The following is a 23,811-nucleotide window of genomic DNA, read 5'->3' as shown; positions in this document are numbered from 1 at the left end:
GCGACGCGATTCAAACGTCAATTGTCGGGGAGGGATGCAAACTGGATGTTAATGCGATAACGTCCTCGTTCTGCGTACTTTTCTGACATTTATGACAGTCAAGAGTACCGTTCTTCGAATTTGAAACATTTTGTCGAGGCTGGATGTGTCGAGAAAATTTATTCTGACATTTCTTGAAGATTAGGTTGGGGAATGGGGATTAGTGTTTGGAGGGCGGGGGGTTAGAATAGAAATTTAGGGAATTGGGGATGTAGGATATTGGGAAGTGTAGGGATTTGGGGACGTTGGGATTCGGGAGTGGTGGAATTTTGGGGACGTAGGGATTTGGGGACGTTGGGATTTGGGAGTGATGGAATTTTGGGGACGTTGGGATTCGGGAGTGGTGGAATTTTGGGGACGTAGGGATTTGGTGACGTTGGGATTCGGGAGTGATGGAATTTTGGGGACGTAGGGATTTGGGGACGTTGGGATTCGGGAGTGATGGAATTTTGGGGACGTAGGGATTTGGGGACGGTGGGATTCGGGAGTGATGGAATTTTGGGGACGTAGGGATTTGGGGACGTTGGGATTCGGGAGTGATGGAATTTTGGGGACGTAGGGATTCGGGGATGTAGGATATTAGGAAGTGTAGGGATTTGGGGACGTTGGGATTCGGGAGTGATGGAATTTTGGGGACGTAGGGATTTGGGGGTGTAGGATATTAGGAAGTGTAGGGATTTGGGGATGTAGGATATTAGGAAGTGTAGGGATTTGGGGACGTTGGGATTCGGGAGTAATGAAATTTTGGGGACGTAGGGATTTGGGGACGCAGAGGTTTGGGGATGTTGGGACTTAGGGATGTAATAATTGAGGGATGCTGGAATTGGGGATGTAGTATATTTCAAAGCACCAAAACTTAATAATCTAGAAATGTGCAAATTCAGAACATTAAAACAGTGAAACCTTGAGAATATAAAAAGTAAAATATAAATCGCAAGATTTGAAAATTTGCCAATTTCCTCCGAATCCAAGTTTCAGTACTCCGTAGATTCAAGAGAAATGTAGGAAGTATAAAATTTACAACCCCAAAGATACAAAAATTTGTGATATAAAAAGTTAGAAACGAAACGACCAACACCATACTTCACTCCCATGGTACGCCATAAATCTGTCGAGGACGACCTACTGATGACCCACTGAACCCACTACATAGGCGTAAAATTTATGGAATATTTCATCGGCCACCCTATATGTATACGTGCGTATTTCATATAATCACATATGTATATACACGTGTGTGCACATAAGAGGGGGTGGTGTGTACCTGTTACGTGCAGCAGACCAACATAAATATGTATGGGACATGAATGCCTGAGCGTGTACAGGACGATCCGAGGCAAGCCGTTAAAGCGTACCTGCGCTCTAGATGGATGCCGGTTCGCGCCTCTTCTTTTATGGCAACGAAATGCATCGCGTAACCTTGTTGTCGACTGAATAAATTGCGACCTCTTCGACGCGTTTTTACATACACCGGGAGAAGGTTTCGCGTTATTTTTCGACATGAAAAAGCGTTAAGGGCGGTCGAGGTTTTTCTGCGGGGACAAAACGCGAGGGGTTGCGATAGGGAAGGCCGAAGAAGGATCGTTTGAAAATTTGGATTAGGCGAATTACGGGAGGGTGATTGGTTGGCCAAATTTGGGAGGAAGATTTTAAAGGTTTTTCAATTTTAGGGACTTGGGGGTTTAGAATGTGGAAGGGTGAATTTTTGCGAATATGAGAGGTTGAATATTCGAAAATTTTGAAATTTGAGAATTTTTGAGCTTGAGAGATTTAAAATTTGAGAGTATGTAAATTTGAGAGGTTCAAGATTTGAGAGTATGTAAATTTTAGAGATTTAAAATTTGGCAATATGTGGGAGATTTAAAATTTGGGAATATGTGTTGCTTGAGAGATTGAAAAATTACTTCTACGTTTGAGAAATAGCAAATTTGAGAATTTCTACATTTGAAAGATGAAAATAACATCCCTCAATTTTGAGTGATCCAAAAGAATTCCTTCAATAACTGTTCCTTGAACCTACGAATAAAAGTACATAGTCGATAAATACAAAGTACGTACATAATTCTGTTCGCTAGAGGAACGAATACTCCGTTTGTTAAGAAATGGTAAGAATACACATTGGAGAAAACGTCGATTGAGAATGGATTATGTGACAGGGTGTAGGAAACAGGCACAAGGGTGAAGTACACTCGTGTCAATGGTAGAAAGGATCTTGAACGATATTTTATAGTGGCATTTGTTTTCGTCGAACACTTTTGCGATGGCATGTTTAAATATTTGTCAATATTTCACTGTCCTCCCGCGTTTCCAGTATCCTGCGAAATTGATGGTGAATCGAGACTGAAGTGAGGGAATAACTTCATACAACAGCGGATGAAAAATACATCTGCATTATGTCGTGGAACATGTACGCTCCGTTTGCGACGTAGGCTTTCTTCCGATAAATACGTATCTGAATATTTCACTATTTATCAATTCTCAGATTTTCGTCATTTTGTGCTTCTGATACTTTCAAACTTTTTATGGTCGTACACTTCAAATTCTTTAAATATTTACTGAAACTTATACATAACTAAATTCATTTCCAAATTCCTACACCCATCAATTCTTACGTTCCTAAATCCCTAGATCACCACATCCCTACGCCCTCAAAATCATGTATTCCCGAATTTCAACATAAGCAAATTTCTACACTTCTAAATTTCTGCATTCCCAAATTTCTATATTTCTGAGTCTCTACATCCTTAAATTCTTACATTCCCCTATTTCTGCACTTCCAAATTTCTACATACCCAAATCCCTACGTCCCCAAAATTCCATCACTCCCGAATCCCAACGTCCCCAAATCCCTACGTCCCTAAAATTCCATTACTCCCGAATCCCAACGTCCCCAAAATTCCATCACTCCCGAATCCCAACGTCACCAAATCCCTACACTTCCTAATATCCTACATCCCCAAATCCCTACGTCCCCAAAATTCCATTACTCCCGAATCCCAACGTCCCCAAAATTCCATCACTCCCGAATCCGAAGGTCCCCAAATCCCTACGTCCCCAAAATTCCATCACTCCCGAATCCCAACGCCCCCAAATCCCTACACTTCCTAATATCCTACATCCCCAAATCCCTACGTCCCCAAAATTCCATCGCTCCCGAATCCCAACGTCCCCAAATCCCTACGTTCCCAAAATTCCATCGCTCCCGAATCCCAACGTCCCCAAATCCCTACATCCCCAAATTCCTAGATCCCCATCCCAGGTTCGTACATTCCCAAATTGATTGCTCTTCACTCTCCAAATTCTCATATTCCCCAAATTACCAAACCTGCAAATTCCCAAATCCCACTGTCCCTAAATTCTTAACCAACCCTCAAATGCTCCATACCCCCAAAGCCCCTAACAATGAAAGTGTATTACTTCTCTCGTCCCTTCTGCATTCGTCCTTAATGTCAACAAATCTCTCTACAGCACAAAAGTGAAATTAATTATAAAAAAGCTTGATTTGCTTGGTTAATTGCTGTCGAGGGAAATCAAGTGTTTGTCGTCGCGATCGATAATCGTGGAACGGTAAGCGGGTTTCTCTGGTGCACGTGTCTTCGAGCGTGCGTTCCCGTACAGCGGAAAGTAGTATCCGATAAGGGAACGGGGAACTTCAAATAACCAGCGATGTCGCGTTTACGTAAAAGCTTTTCAGCTACTTTGTAAAATCTTCGAGCGTTCGACGAACGCACGTTCGCAACCAGCCGCGTATTTTAATCGAGCGCTCGCTCGTGAAAGTATCTCAGCCGCTTCTGGAATCGAAGCGTACCGATCGGTATTTGCGGAACAAAGACTTCTACGCACGATCGAGGCATAAAGAGAACGTTCTGCGTAACTGACAATAACTGATAGGCTTCTTACTTTGACAGGTTGCTTTTGAAATATTTTCGAAACTGAAAGTTGCTGGAGCAAAACTAGTTGCTGGAGATTTATGAATTAAATTTTTTTAGGGTGATTTTGTATGGGGGAGTTGTCTTTTTAAGTTTGCACTTTTGTAGACACATTTGTGATGAATTGACAGAATTATAGTATACTGTTTTGTGTTGATATATATTGATATAAGTTATACTGATGTAAGGAGGGTTTTTTGAGTTTGAATATTCGCGCGCTTTTTGTAGAGTGGGAGAGGTAGGCAGGCAAAATGGAGAGGAAGAAAGTGGACACAGTAAACACGTGTAGATTGGTTATTAAATGGGAACACATTAATTGAGTTTGTAATAGGGAATTGACTGATTAGTGACATTAAATATCGTTCTTATGATTATAGAAACTTGATTATGTTTAGTCAGTTTCCTTTAGTGGACAGACATCAATAGACACAAATATGTCTATCAATATAATAATCAATATAATGATAGGTTACAATAGAATTGTAGACATATTGTGGCATACATCATGTACATATTACGACATATATCAATACAATGATAATATGTCTATCAATGTAATGATAGACATATGATGATGGACATATAATGTTAAACATATTACCATGTTGATAATATGCAATACATGTTGCATTGATAATATGCAACATATGTTAGATTGTTAATATGCAATGTATGTCACATTGATAATATTTAATGTATGTCACATTGATAATATGTAATGTATGTCACATTGATAATATGTAATGTATGTCACATTGTCAATATGCAATGTATGTCACATTGTTAATATGTAATGTATGTCACATTGATAATATGTAATGTATGTTACATTGATAATATGCAACATATGTTACATTGTTAATATGCAATGTATGTTACATTGATAATATGCAATGTATGTCACATTGTTAATATGCAATGTATGTCACATTATTAATATGCAATGTATGTTACATTGTTAATATGCAATGTATGTCACATTGTTAATATGTAATGTATGTCACATTGTCAATATGTAATGTATGTCACATTGATAATATACAATATATGTTACATTGATAATATGTAATGTATGTCACATTGTTAATATGCAATGTATGTCACATTGATAATATGCAATGTATGTCACATTGATAATATTTAATGTATGTCACATTGATAATATTTAATGTATATCACATTGATAATATGCAATGTATGTCACATTGTCAATGTGCAATGTATGTCACATTGATAATATGCAATGTATGTTACATTGTTAATATGCAATGTATGTCACATTGTCAATATGCAATGTATGTCACATTGATAATATTTAATGTATGTCACATTGATAATATGCTATGTATGTCACATTGTCAATATGCAATGTATGTAACATTGATAATATTTAATGTATGTCACATTGTTAATATGCAACATATGTTACATTGTTAATATGCAATGTATGTCACATTGTTAATATACAATGTATGTCACATTGACAATATGCAATATAAACTAAACATTTTTGTCAAGCGAAAAATTTAAGAGTGTCCTAGAGAACCGATACGGTAATTGCGGAGCGGTGAGAAAAGATCGCAACATCTGCAGGGAATACGTTCTCCAAATCCCATAAGAAATCAGAGCGTGCAGCACGAAGGGGGTACACGATAATAACGTGGAAGTCGAGGAGCTGACCGACGACCCACTCGAGCGTTTTAATATCGGGAATGGCGAAAACAAACACGGCTATGTAGGAAGAAATATGGAAATCCCGTGGAAAACGCGCGGGCAAACGCCCGGAGACGGGGCGTATCAGCTTGCACAGGATAGCAATATATGCGGTGGTACGCGAACAGGCAGCCTCGAAACTGCAAACAGTGGCACGGTTGCACGACAACGGCAAGGAAAACGGGGAAAAATAAAGGCATAGGAAAATAAAGGAACGTGGAGATGGATACGTGACTCTGGAAACGAATGCTTTATTAGGAAATTATACTTTTTTCGATCAGGATATATTGCGTTCTTTAATGAAACAGTAAAACAAACTTTAAATGATCGCTTAACGTGGAAATTAAAAATGTGAATATTTCGAAATCTGAATAATTCAGAGAAATCGCTTCTTGAATCGATATAATTTGAGAATTAGAAAGGTACAGTAACAAAGAAACAGGGAATAAGATAAGCAAACAGACGGAAGGTGATAGAGGGTTGAGCCAGTTGGGGGTTGGTAGAGGGTGAACACCACGAAAGGAGCAATTTAATATCGTCTTGCCCGGACGGAATAAAAATACGAAGATAAATAGCCCGTAACTTTGCTCGACTAGCTCGTCTGCTGGTACATCCACGTCACGATCGTCGATGGATGTGTGAAAATTGTGAAGAAATGCTCGGCAATAACCGACCTGCTGAAACTTTTGGTTTATTTTATTCCCTATATTATGGTTGCCTTTTCATTTTTCCTTGTTTGACGTCAAGATTATATATACGGCTTATTCCCTCAACTTCTCGCGTTATCTTTTCGTATTATACGACAGCGGTTTCATTTTTCATTTTCGATACATTCAATTCTAGCTGAGCGTGTTTGAAAATTACAAATTTTCATACTTTTTTATTTCGATTATTCTTTAATTTTATTTTAGGGATATTGGGACTTAAGAATTTAGAGATCTAGGGATTTCGGGATTTAGGGGATTTAAGGATCTAGCGAATTTCGGGATTTCGGAATTTGGGCAATTTAGAGATCTTGGGATTTCGGGATTTAGGGGATTTCGGGATCCAGGGAATTCAGGGATCTAGGGATTTCGGAATTTGAGGAATTTAGGGATCTAGGGATTTCGGAATTTGAGGAATTTAGGGATCTTGGGATTTCGGAATTTGAGGAATTTAGGGATCTTGGGATTTCGGAATTTGGGGAATTTAGAGATTTTGGGATTTCGGAATTTGGGGAATTTAGGGATCTAGGGATTTCGGAATTTGAGGAATTTAGGGATCTTGGGATTTCGGAATTTGAGGAATTTAGGGATCTTGGGATTTCGGAATTTGGGGAATTTGGAGATCTTGGGATTTCGGGATCCAGGGAATTCAGGGATCTAGGGATTTCGGAATTTGAGGAATTTAGGGATCTTGGGATTTCGGAATTTGGGGAATTTAGAGATCTTGGGATTTCGGGATTTAGGGGATTTCGGGATCCAGAGAATTCAGGGATCTAGAGATTTCGGGATCTAGGGATTTCGGAATCTAGGAAATTGCGGGATCTAGGGATTTCGGAATTTGAAGAATTTAGGGATCTTGGGATTTCGGAATTTGGGGAATTTAGAGACCTTGGGATTTCGGGATTTAGGGGATTTCGGGATCTAGGGAATTCGAAGTGTAGGAATTTCTGGATCTAGGAATATTCGGATCTAGAAATATTGAAATCTAGGGATATTGGGATCTTGAGCTTCCGAAGTCTAGAGATACCACGATCCTTAAATTTCTTGATTTCGATATCCCTAGATCCCTACATTTCTAGTATCCGATATCTGCACGTACATGTAATTCTTGATCTCGATCCTACCCTTATCTCATGTATAAAATTTTAAAAGTTCCTATATTAATACAAAGCTCAGTGTTCGACGGAAATAACTACTTCTCCGAAACACCATTATTAATATAGAATGGCTAATTCACGCTTTGACATATGTCCCTACTAGAGTAACACATTAATGAAACGTCATTGACAAGTATATACCCCAATTATTAACCCGAAACGCAATAAAATTGAACGCAGGAGTTGCAATCCTGAGCGAGCATAATCCTTTAGCAAATTGAATCACAAGCATCATTGAATCAAACTTAATCCCACTAGGAACCGAATTAAAGTCGCCATCATCACGAAGTTTAATCCTCTTCCACGAATTCCATATTTCGATAATTCAGGGAAAACTGATCCCCACAGAGAACGGTCATCGATTCTAACATAATTAATTGATTCGCGTGGTGCGCGCTCGCGAGAGACATTTTAATTTCGATTTAAAAAATTCCACGGTCTGAGAGAAGTTTAAACGTTTATTTCCGACGCGTGGAACTTTCATCGACGAGTTTCGCATAAACAATCCACACCCCCGAAAAGGTAGAAAAAGAAGAATGGAAGCGGTCTTCAAACTTCATTTTCCGCGGTGCGAGACTTTCGCCCGGTACCTTTTCATAAACAGCCCTCGAAACACCCTCGGGGAAAAATTCCGCCGTCCTTTTGCCTTCAAACTCACCCCTTTGCCACGGGGTTCATTCGTAAAGCCCGACACCGCTACAACCTTAAAAGCTACGAAGAAATTTGAAGGTCTGCGACGAACCGAATTTTTAATCTGTACTGTGTATTTTTGCGACGTAGCACTCTCATTTATGGAGTTGTTAGTTGTGGTCAGTAGGGTGGAGAAGTTGAAATTTTAGGTTATTCAATTTTTGGATATTATATTTTATACATATTCGATTCATATGGATCTACATATGCATTTACGTATACATATATCGATCTATATGGATCCACATATGCGTCTACATATACACGTACTGATTCATATGAATCCACATATGCATTTACATATACATATAACGATCCATATGGATCCACATATGTATCTACGTATACATATAACGATCCATATGGATCTACATATGCAGCTACGTATACATATGTCTATCCATATGGATCCACATATGCATCTACGTATACACATACCGACCCATATGAATCCACATATGCATCTACATATACACGTACTGATCCATATGAATCCACATATGCATTTACATATACATATAACGATACATATGGATCCACATATGTGTCTACGTATACATATAACGATCCATATGGATCTACATATGCAGCTACGTATACATATGTCTATCCATATGGATCCACATATGCATCTACGTATACACATACCGACCCATATGAATCCACATATGCATCTACATATACACGTACTGATCCATATGAATCCACATATGCATTTACATATACATATATCGATCCATATGGATCCACATATGCATCTACGTGTACATATATCGATCCATATGGATCCACATATGTATCTACGTATACACATACTGATCCATATGGATCCACATATGCATCTACGTATACATACATCGATCCATATGGATCCACATATGCATCTACATATACATATGTCTATCCATATGGATCCACATATGCATCTATATATAATATCGATCCATATGGATCCACATATGCATCTACATATAATATCGATCCATATGGATCCACATATGCATAATTATATTTCTACATATTGAAATATTTGCATATTGAAACTTTTACATCTTCAAGCTTTAATATCTCTAAGGTCAGACATCTTCAAAGTGCTATATCCATAAATGCCTACTTTCTCAAGTTACCATATTACCAAATCCCTAAACTAAATTTCCACATTGGTGAATTTATCAATTCTCAAATACCTACATCTCCACATTTTTACGCTCCCAAATTCTTCCATTACCAAATTGCTGCAGACCCAAATTTCTATATCCTTAACTTACTATATTTTTCAATTCCTACATCCCCAATTACTACATCCCTAATTTCCTACATTCCCAGGTATCGCCATATCTTTACATCTCCAAAGTACGTCCCCATATTCCCATATCCCCAAATTTCTATATCTCCATATCCCTGCATCCCCAAGTCCCTATGTCCCCAAATTCCTACGTCCCCATATCCCTCTATCCCCAAATCCCAAATATCCTCAAACCTCCCCAAATCATACATATTTCATACGCAGCAAAACCAGAAACAACCCCCCTGAAAAGAAGCCACGTGCGCGGGAAATTTAAAAATTCAGTAATTACCTGTAAAAAGCTTGGAACTTTGTACGTCGAATATTACATATTTATACGAACGCATTTGAAAGTGTAATTACAAGCTCTCCATTTTGTCAAAAAAGCCGCGTATGAAAAACCCGTGGTTGTATATTTTCGTCTCATATTCCAGAAGCAACATTTGTACCTCTAGTTACACGTGATCCCGCACGGAACAAGAGATCCCTCGAAGATAAAAATTTCTGTACAAAAAGCTGTGGTTTCCGTTTGAACTTTGATCCGCGGGTTACACGACGAAGGACGGGGGAGGAAACATCGCACAAAGATCGGTATAAAACGGAAGCGAAACGCGGTCGGCAGAGAAGCTGGAGGAAATCCGTTGGATCGTATGGAGGTCCGTCGCTTTGTCAATTACAGCCGATTCGAACTTAACAACCGTTAGGCTGATGAGCTGACGAGCTGTTCGCCGACGACGAGGACGAGCTGAAAAACAACGAGAGGATTGTACAAAGGCATAAAGCCGAAGAGGAACGCTTCAGCGGCTCGAAATGAGGCACCGTGACTGAATCGCTGCATGCACGCGCGTGCCTGGCCTCCCTGAAAAACCGGAAAAGGGTCGAGCACCTATTTCCGGCGGCGGGGGAGAGACTCGGCCATTATTAAAAGTATAAAGCCACTTCCGCGCGTGCTACGCCGAACGAGACCGGGAATTAAATGGAAGAGGAGCACCATCTTCTGGTCCGCGGAGCTAATGATTCTTATTCCTTCTTTCTTTTTATTTACTTCGCTCTTTTTCTAGTCCGATCGAACACTTCTTTTCGACTGCTTAAATCTTTGCTGCCAGTTGATATACTGCCAATCTTTTTTAATGTTTTACTACAATTTTTTTTTGCGGTTTGTTCTACTATGTTTTATTTATAGAGTCATGGAGTTTGTTTGGAAGAATCGAGTTGTATAGAGAGTTTATCATGCGTTTTGCTTTTCCAAATTTCTATATTTCCAGTTTCTTACATCCACCAATTCCTACATAGATCAATTTCTACATATACCAATTCTCACATATGCCAATTTCTACATGTCCCAATTACCACATATGCCCATTTCTACATATCTCAATTCCCACATATCCTAATTCCCACATATGCCAAATTCCACATATCCCAAATTCCACATATCCCAAATTCCACATATCCCAAATTCCACATATCCCAAATTCCACATATCTCTTATTCCACATATCCCAAATTCCACATATTCCAAATTCCACATATCCCAAATTTCACATATTCCAAATTCCACATATCCCAATTCCCACATATTCCAATTCCCACATATTCCAATTCCCACATATCCCAATTCCCACATATTCTTATTCCCACATATGCTAATTCCCACATATTCCAATTCCCACATACCCCAATTCCCACATATGCTAATTCCCACATATGTTAATTCCCACATATGCTAATTCCCACATATTCCAATTCCTACATATCCCAGTTCCCACATATGCTAATTCCCACATATGTTAATTCCCACATATCCCAATTCCCACATATCCCAGTTCCTACATATCCCAAATTCCACATATCCCAAATTCCACACATCCCAAATTCCACACATCCCAAATTCCTACATATCCCAATTCCTACATATCCCAAATTCTTACACCCCCTAATTTTCACATCCCGAAATCTCTGCACCCCCAAATTCTAATATTACCAAGTTCCTACACCTCGAAATCTCTACATCCCAAAATCTCCACATTCCCAATATCTAATATTTCCAAATCCCCACACCCCCAAATTCCTACACCCCTAAATCTCCCCATCCTTTATATCCTCCACATGCAATATTTGTTTCAACTTATATTGACAGTTTGACTATAAACACATGTTATTTACCAAAGTGGAAATGCTTGTACCCATGAAGTTAACAAATATTTATTTGAAGTTACATTGACAGTTTTACTGTCACGTTACACATATACATACTTATTAAAAAGTACAGTACAGTACAGAAAAGTTCCATTTTAATGTACATTTGTATGGAAGATTTATTTATTGAAGTTGTGCAGCTCATTCCAAATCCGTAATCTTGCTTTATTTTTAACTTTGTCATATTATACTTTGTTTGTCATATATCATTTAATTTTAATTCAATTTTAAACTTCACCTCGAAGTAATTGACACTTCAATTTATTGGTTCGATTTTATATAACGGTGTCTGACAAACGCTCTGTGTAGAATCAATAAAGTTCCACACACATGTATCACGAACTAATATATCGACAATTATTAACTTCCATATTTTTCAGCAGTTCCAATTAACGTCGTGCCTTTATTACGAAGTACTAAAACAAAAACGATAAAACCGTTCGATAGTTCGGTCTTGATCGAGCCACGAACATTAAAAAAATTATAAATCTCCCTCGAACTCTCTTCGAAACACGTCGACCGATCGAACAACTTTAAAATAACTCGCCAGTTAAACGTAGTTATTTCATCCTCATCCCCTTGCTTTCAATTTTTCCAACTTTACCGTGGACTTTTCTTTCCCCAGTTCCCGAACACGTTCCTCCGTTTCTTCTCCTTCCGCGTAACAATTTTTTTTCCACTTTTCTTCGGCGCGACGAGCGATCGGATGTCATCGAATAACCCTCGCAGATCCCACGGGACCGGTTGCATCGAAGAGGATGTTCTTACGCTTTGTTAGATCGGGCCATTTAGAATTTCATAGCACGCGGCAACGATTTATCATCGGGTCGTTGCAGATAAATTCGTAAGACGCTGCGAGGGCGATTCCGCTCTCAATCTTTTAGTGATTTACTCGTTCGTTTTGCTGGACGATGATCCGAGGAAACTGAAGGGGATCTGTGCTGAAATGGACCACTTGTTTTTCACGTCTTTGTTTCCTCGTTTCACTTTTTATGCCTTGCGTTGGTTGAACTTTTCCGACACTGATTTTTCTAATTACACGTGATTTGAGTTACTTAGGATACTAAGTAAAGATGTTATATAAATAGATGTATGTCGGAATATTTTTAAGTGGCTTTATATTTTTAGATTACTGTATTTCCATATTTTTATTCAAATTGTTCTATTTTTTAAATTTTTCTACCTTTAGATCTATGTAAACCTAGATTTTTACATTTTAGAATTTCTGAAGTCCGAGATTTTTATGTTATTAGATTCCTATATCCCTAGATTAGTATATTTCTAGGTTTCTGGTTCTTTAGATCTGTATATGCTCAGTTTTATGTAATTCCAGATTGCTATAATCCCAGATTTCTGTAGTCCTGGGATCTCTACAATACTGAATCTCTAATTATCTCTAAAATATCCCTAGATGACAATGTCCCTAGATGCTAATAGCCCTAGATTCCAATCTCTCTAGATCCCAATCTTCCTAGATTCCAATCTCCCTAGGTCCCAGTCTCCCTAGATTCCAATCTTCCTAGGTCCCAATCTCCCTAGATTTCAAACTCCTTAGATCCCAATATCCCTAGATTCCAATCTCCCTAGGTCCCAATCTCCTTAGATCCTAACACTCGTAGATCACAATCTCCCTAAATCCCAATCTCCCTAAATCCCAACACTCCTAGATCCCAATCTTCCTAGATTCCAATCTCCCTAGATTCCAATCTCTCTAAATTCCAATCTCCCTAAATCCCAACACTCCTAGATCCCAATCTCCCTAGATTCCAATCTCCCTAAATCCCAATCTCCCTAAATCCCAACACTCCTAAATCCCAATCTCCCTAAATCCCAATCTCCCTAAATCCCAATCTCCCTAAATCCCAATCTCCCTAAATCCCAATCTCCCTAAATCCCAACACTCCTAGATCCCAATCTCCCTAGATTCCAATCTCCCTAAATCCCAATTTCCCTAAATCCCAATCTCCCTAAATCCCAATCTCCCTAAATCCCAATCTCCCTTAACCCCAATCTCCCCAAATCCCAATCTCCCTAAATCCCAATATCCCCAGATCCCTCTATCTCTCTATCCCTCTATTCCTCTCTCCCTATATCCCTCTATCGCTACATCCCTAAATCTTCTACATCCCCATTTCTAAAATGGAACATTCCTATACCATCCCTCGCTAAAATCCCTATATTGAAATATCTCTCGGTACCGTTCGAACAAAATTGACGTTACCAGGTTAACAAGGTGGAAATTGTATACTTAACTATGCAAAGAAGTTTGTTAGAAAAGAAAGACAACGTTATTGTTGATATTGAAAAGCAACAGCGATACGCTAAGTTAATTGTATCGATATTAACGAAGTATTCCGACGTTCAACAGAGAGGATCAACTATTCGACAAACATGAAAAGAGTGCGCTTCAAAGGGGTCGGTTTCTTGGAAATATCTCGACAACGGCATTCTGTCGCGTGCTTTATGAAATATTTTATAGAAACGAGAACACTCGAGATGCATTCCTATCATTTTGACCTGATGTTTCTCTAACGATGTTCCAAAGTAAAGATACTGCGGAGATCGACAGCTGCTTCAGATGTTTATCGTGTATTCTAAAAACAACGATTATAATGTACATTTTAATTGTTCACTTTAATTGTTCATTTTAAATGTTCATTGCAGTTGTTTATTTTAAATGTTCATTGTAATTGTTCAGTTTAAATGTTGATTCTAATTGTTCATTTTAATTGTTCGTTTCAATTGTTCATTTCAGTAGTTCATTATAATTATTCATTTTAGTTGTTCATTTTAAGGGTTCATTCTACTTGTTCATTTTAATTGTTCGATTCACTTGTTCATTTCAGTAGTTCATTATAATTATTCATTTTAGTTGTTCATTTTAAGGGTTCATTCTACTTGTTCATTTTAATTGTTCGTTTCAATTGTTCATTTCAATCGTTCATTATAATTATTCATTTTAGTTGTTCATTTTAAGGGTTCATTCTACTTGTTCATTTTAATTGTTCGTTTCACTTGTTCATTTCAGTAGTTCACTATAATTATTCATTTTAGTTGTTCATTTTAAGGGTTCATTCTACTTGTGAATTTTTACTGTTATATTAATAATTCATATATAAAGATTATGTCTTGCAGACTCACCTGTGTCCGTGCTTCCAGGTAGAAGAATGGCATCGTCTCGAAACCAGGAGGTGACTGTCAAGTGTTCCTTGACATCTTCCCGGGCTGTGCAGGATAAAACAGCATTGCATCCCTCCATCACGGGGGATCTGTTCACCCTTACGTCATAACCAGGAACCGTCAGCACTGGAATCCATAAGGAAATTCTTGGTTAAACTTCTCTCTTGATCGTTTCAACTGTTCTTTACATTTCCATTTGTTACTTTTGTAAAATTACGATTTTCGAAATGATCGACTTAGGTGGAGTTGGTAAAATGTTTTGATAATACCAATGCAATATATACTTCATAAAAGTAGTGCAAAATGAGTATCAATTTGTGATGAAATTTAACTCTGTTCTTTGTCTTCGAAACGTCTGACACTTAATGTATCAACAATATACTAAATACGTAAAAGAACATTTATACGCAGCGCCATTTTCTTTCAAACACGTCAGCGGGAGCTTCACAAAAAGCCATAAAACGCAAAGACTGAGGGCATCTTCCAGAACGAGGCAAACAATCGCGGAAGTTGTTTAGTCGTTGAAAATTCGTTACATCGGACCAAGTCGAAAATTCACTTTTCTACGGCTCTCCATTGTAAAACGTGGAACAATAGAAATTCATCCCGGGGTTGTCTGATAACCGGAGCAACGTTTACCTGTTTCCTGAAGGAATAGAAAAGCGCGTTATTGCGAATTTTCAGGATGTCAGCAGCAGGAAAAGGGGCTGACTTAAACGCGTTACATTTAATACTTAAATTGTGCCACCGAAATGAGACGCGTAACGGCATGACGCCCGACTTGACAGTGCTATTAAGAGCAATATCGTAGCTACCTGTCAGATCTCGGAATAAATGGAGCAGCGACGGAACTTGCCGGAGCTGAAAATGAATTTCCGGATGCCCCGGCTAATCTTATCTCTCTGCTGGAGAATTTACTACGACAAACGTACAGATTTCCTTTCTTTTCTTCCGCGAATACATCTGCGATGAAAGCCGTAACAGCCGAAGGAAATCGGTATAACGCTCCCGAACTATTACACGAAACTTTGCGTAGTCAACTTCGAGTTATCGATAATTGCTAAAAGGAAGATTATTCTTCTTATAGACTGATGTATTTCGGTGTGATGTATTGATGTAAAATGTTCGACATTTAGGGGAAAATGTTAGATACTCTATAGATTTCTAGATGCCTAGATTTATAGAACAAAAATATGCTGAATTTTTGATTCCCTAGGTTCTGAATTCTGAATATTGCGAACTCCTTAGATCACTTCTTATACCATACACTCTCAAAGTTTTAAATTCCCTAGATTATACATTCTCTAGTTCCAAAACTCTCTATGTTACGAGATCGAGGAATCAAAATTCCCTAGACCATAGATTCTCAAGATTTCAAATTCTCTAGATGAAAAATTTCTTAGACATAAAATACTCTAGATCCAAAATTCCCTGGATCCAAAATTTCCTAGATAAAAAATATCCCAGATGCAAAATTCCCTAGATAAAAAGCACCCCAGATCCAAAATCCCCTAATTTCAAAATTCCTTAGATCCAAAATTCCTCAGATTCCAAATTTTCTAGATCCAAAATTTCCTAGATAAAAAATACCCCAGATCCAAAATCCCCCAATTTCAAAATTTCCTAGATCCAAAATTCCTCAGATTCCAAATTTTCTAGATCCAAAATTTCCTAGATAAAAAATACCCCAAATCCAAAATCCCCCAATTTCAAAATTCCCAAGATCCACAATTTCTCAGATTCCAAATTTTCTAGATCCAAAATTTCCTAGATAAAAAATACCCCAGATCCAAAATCCCTCAATTTCAAAATTCCCAAGATCCAAAATTCCTCAGATTCCAAATTTTCTAGATCCAAAATTTCCTAGATAAAAAATACCCCAGATCCAAAATCCTCCAATTTCAAAGTTCCCTAGATCCCAAATTCCTCAGATTCCAAATTTTCTAGATCCAAAATTTCCTAGATAAAAAATACCCCAGATACAAAATCCCCCAATTTCAAAATTTCCTAGATCCAAAATTCCTCAGATTCCAAATTTTCTAGATCCAAAATTTCCTAGATAAAAAATACCCCAGATCCAAAATCCCCCAATTTCAAAATTCCCTGGATCCAAAATTCCTTAGATTCCAAATTTTCTAGATTCAAAATTCCCTAAATCAAAAACACCACAGATACAAAATTCTCTAGATCCAAAAATCCCTGGGTCCACAATTCCCTAGACTTGAAATTCTCTAAATAAAAAATTTCTTATGATCTAAAATACCGTAGACACAAAAGTCCCTAGATCAAAAATACCACAGATCCAAAATTCCCCAATGTGAAAATTCTTTAGATCCAAAATTCTACAATTGAAGATACATAAATTTGTATATATAGAAATTTGGAACCGCAACTTATAAATGTAAAAAATTCAAATCAAGCATCACATCTTAAAACTTCCAAATCCACACTATCCTTAATTACTATGTTACAACAATATTATCTAATATAACACTTCTACCAATTATACTGATGAAACTATTGACTTAAATTTGTTAAAATATAACCAAAAATCAATCGATCGGTAAATCAAACGATTTGCAAATATTGTCGCTGTATCAACAAGTCAAAATGTACCGTGCAAATGATGTTTCACAAAATTCGCGCGTTTGATACGCTTTCAGCGTGCATCAAATCCCCGAATTTCATAGTGTAAAATATTTCGCAAAACGCTGATCTTTTATTTCGAGCATGCTTGTGTAATGCATTCGAAACGAGACTCGTTCCGCGAATTTACATGGAATATTAACGTAGGGAAATGAAAACAAAAAAATGGACGTATGTACGTTCGGAGATATCGGAATATGGTTGGTCGCAGAGAATTAAATATTCGTTGGTAAATGGTGGAGGCAACAAACGGTGCATTTTCTCTGTTCAAATGAATCGATTCAAGATGGAAGAAGGAAGATCTGGCCGAGTTCGCCGATTCGCTCTCATTTTCTGTTCAATTTAGCGACGTTATCGCCCTCGATAACGCCTTCTCCGACCGCCACGTTCTCGTCTCAACCCCCTCTTTTTACATTCGACTGCGCCGGCACTCTTTTCACGTGGCCGACGTAATAGAATAATAATTCAAGATGAAACATCAGCACTCGAAATTTTCCTCTACAAACCGCTCGCTCGAAAAAGCTAACGTTCGCGGTCTTTAAATATTTATGTAGCTAATATCTGGTAAAAGAGGGATTCTTATCGGTGTTGACTCTGCAATTGGCGGATTACTTTCTAAAATAAACTCTGTATCTGCAACTTATTGCTGCTATTGATATAGTAGCTCTATAGGTTCTGGAGATGTAGCGACCTAGTAACATCTGCATTGTGAAATTCTTCTGCAGATATTAGCTGGACGTGTCGAGATCGGGGGATGTATAGACGTAGAGGAAAATTGATATGTGGGATCTAGGAATCTGGGGATTCCTACATTTCCAAATTTTTGTATTTTCAGTTTTTTATATATCCTAATTTCTACATATTCCAATTCCCACATATTCTAATTTCTACACAATTCCAAGTCCCACATATGTTAATTCTCACATATGTTAATTCCCTCATATGCTAATTCCCACATATTCCAATTCCCACATATTCCAATTCTCACATGTGCTAATTCCCACATATTCCAATTTCCACATATCCTAATTCCCACATATGCTAATTCCCACATATTCCAATTCCCACATATGCTAATTCCAATATATTCCAAATTCCACATATCCCAATTCCCACATATCCCAATTCCCACATATCCCAATTCCTACATATCCCAATTTCCACATATGCTTATTCCCACATATGCTAATTCCCACATATTCCAATTCCCACATATGCTAATTTCCACATATCCCAATTCCCACATATCCCAATTCCCACATATCCCAATTCCCACGTATGCTTAGTCCCACATATGCTAATTCCCACATATTCCAATTCCCACATACCCCAATTCCCACATATGCTAATTCCCACATATCTCAGTTCCCACATATCCCAGTTCCCACATATCCTAATTCCCACATATCCCAATTTTCACATATTCCAATTCCCATACGTTCCAAATCCCTCCACTCCTCAATCTCCACATCCCCAAATCTCTGCCCCCCAATTTCTATTTCCAAATTCCTACAGTCCCAAATTTCTACATCCTCAAATCTCTCCATCCCCAAATCCATACACCTCCAAATTTCCCTGACACCTACATCTCACACACTCAACCTATTAACAACATCCCTAATAAAATTTTAGAGCCATGATTGACCATCCCGAGAAACTCCAAAACTTCTTATCGAAAGCAATCTAATAAATCAACTGTACACTTTGTTTTGGAAGCTTTATATCTCAGTTGGAATCACGAAAATACATTTCTGCTACTGTAAGCCCGTATCCACTTGAACGGATTGCTATCTAGCCCGAAGGAATCGGCGTATCGCGGCTTCCCGATGTTGGAAACCGAAAAAGAAACTTAATCCCGCCGATGGTTGCGAATCCGCCAGAAATATCGTTGCTCGCCTGGCTGCGGAATTCTCGTGTATTGGCCTCGTTTGCACGTTTCGTTTCCTTCGCCTTCGCAATCTGATCGTCATCCAGGTATTTTCCGGCTCTGTAACCAGGATAGGGCGAGCCATCCACCTCCGAGTGGCTTTGCTAATTCTTGACGTCTCCGAGGAGCTGTCGAGGCTCCTTTTCAACTCCTTTTCTTTTTATATTCTCTGAACGGAGACCCTTATTTCTACCTTTTTCACGGTGCGACAATTTCTTCAATTGCTACTCTCTTTTTCTCCTTTGTTTTATCTACTCGAACCATCAATTTGTTACCGTATTTTTTTGCCTGGAAAATGGCGCTTGGAATTTGGGTAATTTTATTAGTTGGGGTTATTTTTTAATTTGAGGAGGTTTGGTTAAAGGAGGTCTGTTGAGGGGGTTGTTTATGATATTTTAGTTGGGATAATTTTTTAATTTGAGTGGTGGAGGTTTGGTTAAAGGAGGTTTGTTGAGAGGGTTGTTTATGGTTTTTTAGTTGGGGTTATTTTTTAATTTGAGGATAGAGGTTTGGTTGAGGGAGGTCTGTTGAGAGGGTTGTTTATAGTAATTTAGTTGGGGTTCTTTTTTAATTTGAGGGGAGGAGGTTTGGTTAAAGGAGGTCTGTTGAGAGGGTTGTTTATGGTATTTTAGTTGGGGTTATTTTTCAATTTGAGTGGTGGAGGTTTGGTTGAGGAAGGTCTGTTGAGGGGGTTGTTTATGGTATTTTAGTTGTTATCAATTTTGATACAGATTTAATATGTTACGAGTTTATGTACATGTTCATTACATTATAATATTTAAATTGGTTTAAATTGTGACACAGACAAAATACGTCAGAAAAATTGTTTATATTATAACATTTCTGATATAACCAATTGTGACATATACCTAATACATTGACAGTTCATTTGTTTGTCATATAAAATTTCAGTTGTAATCAACGTTGACAGAAATTCATACACTTCACCCATGTCATATCAATGAACAAATCAGAGAACAGTTACCCAATATTCGAAATATTAATAAACAGCTTGCCGTTATAAAACGATCGAACATAAAACGTAATATCGCCAACAGAAAATTCACCAAAAAAGAAGAGTAATAAAAGTAATTATTTTTCGGACAAAATCTGCCGGTTCATAATAAGCGAAAAAAAGTCCAAGTAAAATACTCGTTTACCAAAAATAAATTTGTAGAAAGCGAAAGCACCCTAAGTCCTTTCGGGACATCATCATCGAAAGTGTCGTAGCTTCATTGAAGTATTCCCAGAGTCCCCGGCGGAGCCTGTTCCGGAAAGGTGGCGGGAAAAAAAGGGGAGCAGTTTCTCCCTCTTTTTTCTCCCCTTTTTTTTAAACAATGCCGCTCTCCTCGAGAATAAGTCCTTTGGCGGAGACGAGGGTCGAGCCGATGTCATTTCAGATAAATTTCTCGTCGCTTTTCAGACTTGTCCGGCCTCGGTGTCTCGTGCTTTTCACTCTCTGTACATTGCATCGAGAAGAGCAAGCGGAAATCAGGCTACTTTTACCCTTCCCTAATCGAGTATTCCTTTTCGGGACGAATACTTTTGCACTTCCGTGCCTCGGTGTCCGGATTTCACGTTTTAATTTCCTCCTCGGACTCGTTTCGCGAAAGAAATCCTTCTGCGATTAAAATTCTATTTTAGGTTCATTTATGTTACCAGGGAAACATAGTTATTCCACGAAGCACTGATATTTTTTTGAAATCTGTTTACTGGTTTTGATGATTAATTTTGGAGATGCGTATTGAAGTAAAAGCCTTTTGATTTCATCCTCTTCGGTCTAAAACTTGTATTTTAATGGGGAGTTAATTTTAAAGTTAATATCGATACGAGGATGAAAATACTAACCGTCTTCACTGTTAATATTAATAGAATAAAAGATCTCTAATTTTAAAAAGCTTTTTAATTTAGCTCTGTTCAGACTGTAATTTGTATTCTGGTACTTACAGTAACTTAATTTTGAGGTTATGTATCGAAGACATTTTGCATAACATCGTAAATGGAAGTCAACACAATGAATAAACGCGTGCAATTCTTGTGGACGACCATGGAGACTGCATAAACAAAATGAAGTCGCAACAGGAGGCGCTGAAAGTATTATGAAGGGGAATAGGGACTGTTTCATTAATAAGTTTTCATTAACACGTTCTACCAGTTGAAAATTCTATTAAATTTTTATTTGTAACAAGTCTTACAACGTTATGTTGTATTTATTATTCGGTAGTTTCAAACTGTCAGCTCCTGAGGTGTGTCAGAACTACAATATTAAAGCAGACAAGGAAGATTGAAATGTTATATCAATGTAATCGTTAACTATGTAAATATAACTTCAAATTGAAACGTATTTAAAATTCGAGTAAAATTGATCATAGATGAATGAATGATTTGAAAGAGTGCGTCAGGAGTGCGTCACGAATCAGACTCGTCGAAAGAGTCGACAAAAGAGTAGGTTCGTATGTATAACTTCAAGCATCACCCATATTAGTTGTAGCAATCAAAGTTAATTTACAATAAGAAATGACCTCTTTGACCAGATCTGTTCAGTGTAAAAAACCATGCACCCTCAAGAAGATTTGAGTAGCAAATAAGGTGGTTCCTGAGATCCTCGAAAAAGCAGGGTGCTCTCGAACGTTATCAGCGTTATCAGAAAATCGTGGCTGGAAACATAGACAATTAGCACGCGATAAGCAGGCGAGGACTCGAAGAGCAAACCGAGAGACGAACGTGTACACCGTTCTTCCCTTCTCGCGACCAATTAACCGTCTCATTCAGCGTATCTCCTCGAGATCTGGCTGGCAGACACGCGAGCGAATGCAACAAGGACGGAGAACGGAAACGCGAAGAAGCACGGGACGTCCCGGTTGAAAGAGCGTCGCTTTCAAAAGAGACACACGCTGGGTAAAAAAAAGAGCGAGAGAGAAAGCGTTGCAAGTTTTACCGGTGGGGACATTCAGCGACGGAAGTCGCGAAGAGGAAGATTGGATGAAGATGGCGAGTCGAAGATAGTAAGAAATGTGTACAAGAGAAGGGGTGGTTAGAAACGGAAACGTAGAATCGGACTGCGAGGGTGAAAACGTCGGTGAAAGGTTAGCGAGGAGGGATGAAATCTCGCTGAATGCCGGGTCACTCGTTTAAATAATTAAACGCGTAATTACCGCCGGCTGGAACACATTTTAATGAACGGGGCCTTTTCCACGCCACCCTTAGCGACGTCCCATCCCTTGACGGGGCTGCTGAAGCCTGCAAGAAACTGCGACCCATGGAAAAGAGTCGCCAGACATTTCGACGCGGACGCTGCGTTTTGGTGCAACCAAGGGTGCAAGACATCTCTTTTTCACCGTCTAACTTTTTACGCGATAGCTTCGATTTATTTTATATTTTTCTTCATTTTTAGGATTCATTTTTAGTGGACTCTTTAGTGTCTTTATATTGTTTAGGGAGAGGGATAGTTGGTAATTCAGTTGAATTCTCATTACGTGATTCAAGGAATATTTTCAGGGTAAGATATATACTGTGATTATCAGGTTAATCAGGTGTGTTCTAAATTTCTACATTTCAATATTCAATTTCAAAATCAGTGTGGTAATCGCGGTTAAGGAGCGAGTAGTGGTACGTCGGGCAACTCCGGCTCTCTTCGTTACGACGCGAGGCGAAGGCAACCGAGGCTGCCCGAGCTACCACCACTGAACTACCTCTTTGAATCCCCAAACTTTCTTTATCTAAAATAGCATCTTACATTGCTTATATGTGCTTTATATGCATTATGTCTTATACGTATATCTTATACAGTCTATATAAATCTATGTATCAGTTCATATACTCTACCGTCCACAAGTATCCGGACACCAGCGAAATATGCATTCGCGTTGCATGAAAGCTAAAATGAATTTTATTACGTTTTTTATGAATTCTATTACGTTATGACACCTCGAAAAAGATAATAATAATTATTACAAATGATATGATAACCCTAAATACCTTTCGTACAAAGTTCAACTATGTTTCATGTAACGAAACCAAGTGTCCGGATATTTTTGGACGGTATATATCAGTCCATGATATAAATGTAAATAATCTATGATATAAATGTAAATAATCTATGATATAAATGTAGCAGCGTCAGATACGAAGTGACATGTCCCAAGATAACGTAAGGGAAAGAAAAGCGATCTGAAACGTTATTCCGGCCGCGAACAGAGGACGCGAAATAAAATTTCTTTTCTTAGAGGGTTCGATATATCGTTACCGATGGAAAGCAGCTGGAAAACTCGTTTATCCATCGATACGAGAGGGTAACGTCTACGTCCCGAAACGGTGTTGCGTGAGCACAATAAACGTCAAT

The 23,811-nt window shown here is 38.3% G+C and overlaps 1 protein-coding gene across 1 annotated transcript in view; it reads right to left on the bottom strand.

Moving 5' to 3' along the window:
• Positions 1–23,811, bottom strand: part of Dscam3 (Down syndrome cell adhesion molecule 3) — a 295,926-nt gene that overhangs the window by 31,244 nt on the left and 240,871 nt on the right. The window contains exon 6 of the mRNA XM_012286811.2: positions 14,858–15,022. Coding sequence (XP_012142201.2) covers positions 14,858–15,022 — 165 coding nt within the window. The remainder of the gene's footprint in view (positions 1–14,857; positions 15,023–23,811) is intronic.

Source organism: Megachile rotundata, chromosome 4 (genome assembly GCF_050947335.1).
Source record: "Megachile rotundata isolate GNS110a chromosome 4, iyMegRotu1, whole genome shotgun sequence".
In the NCBI taxonomy this organism is placed as follows: domain Eukaryota; kingdom Metazoa; phylum Arthropoda; class Insecta; order Hymenoptera; family Megachilidae; genus Megachile; species Megachile rotundata.
This window is presented reverse-complemented; position numbering and strand designations above follow the sequence as displayed.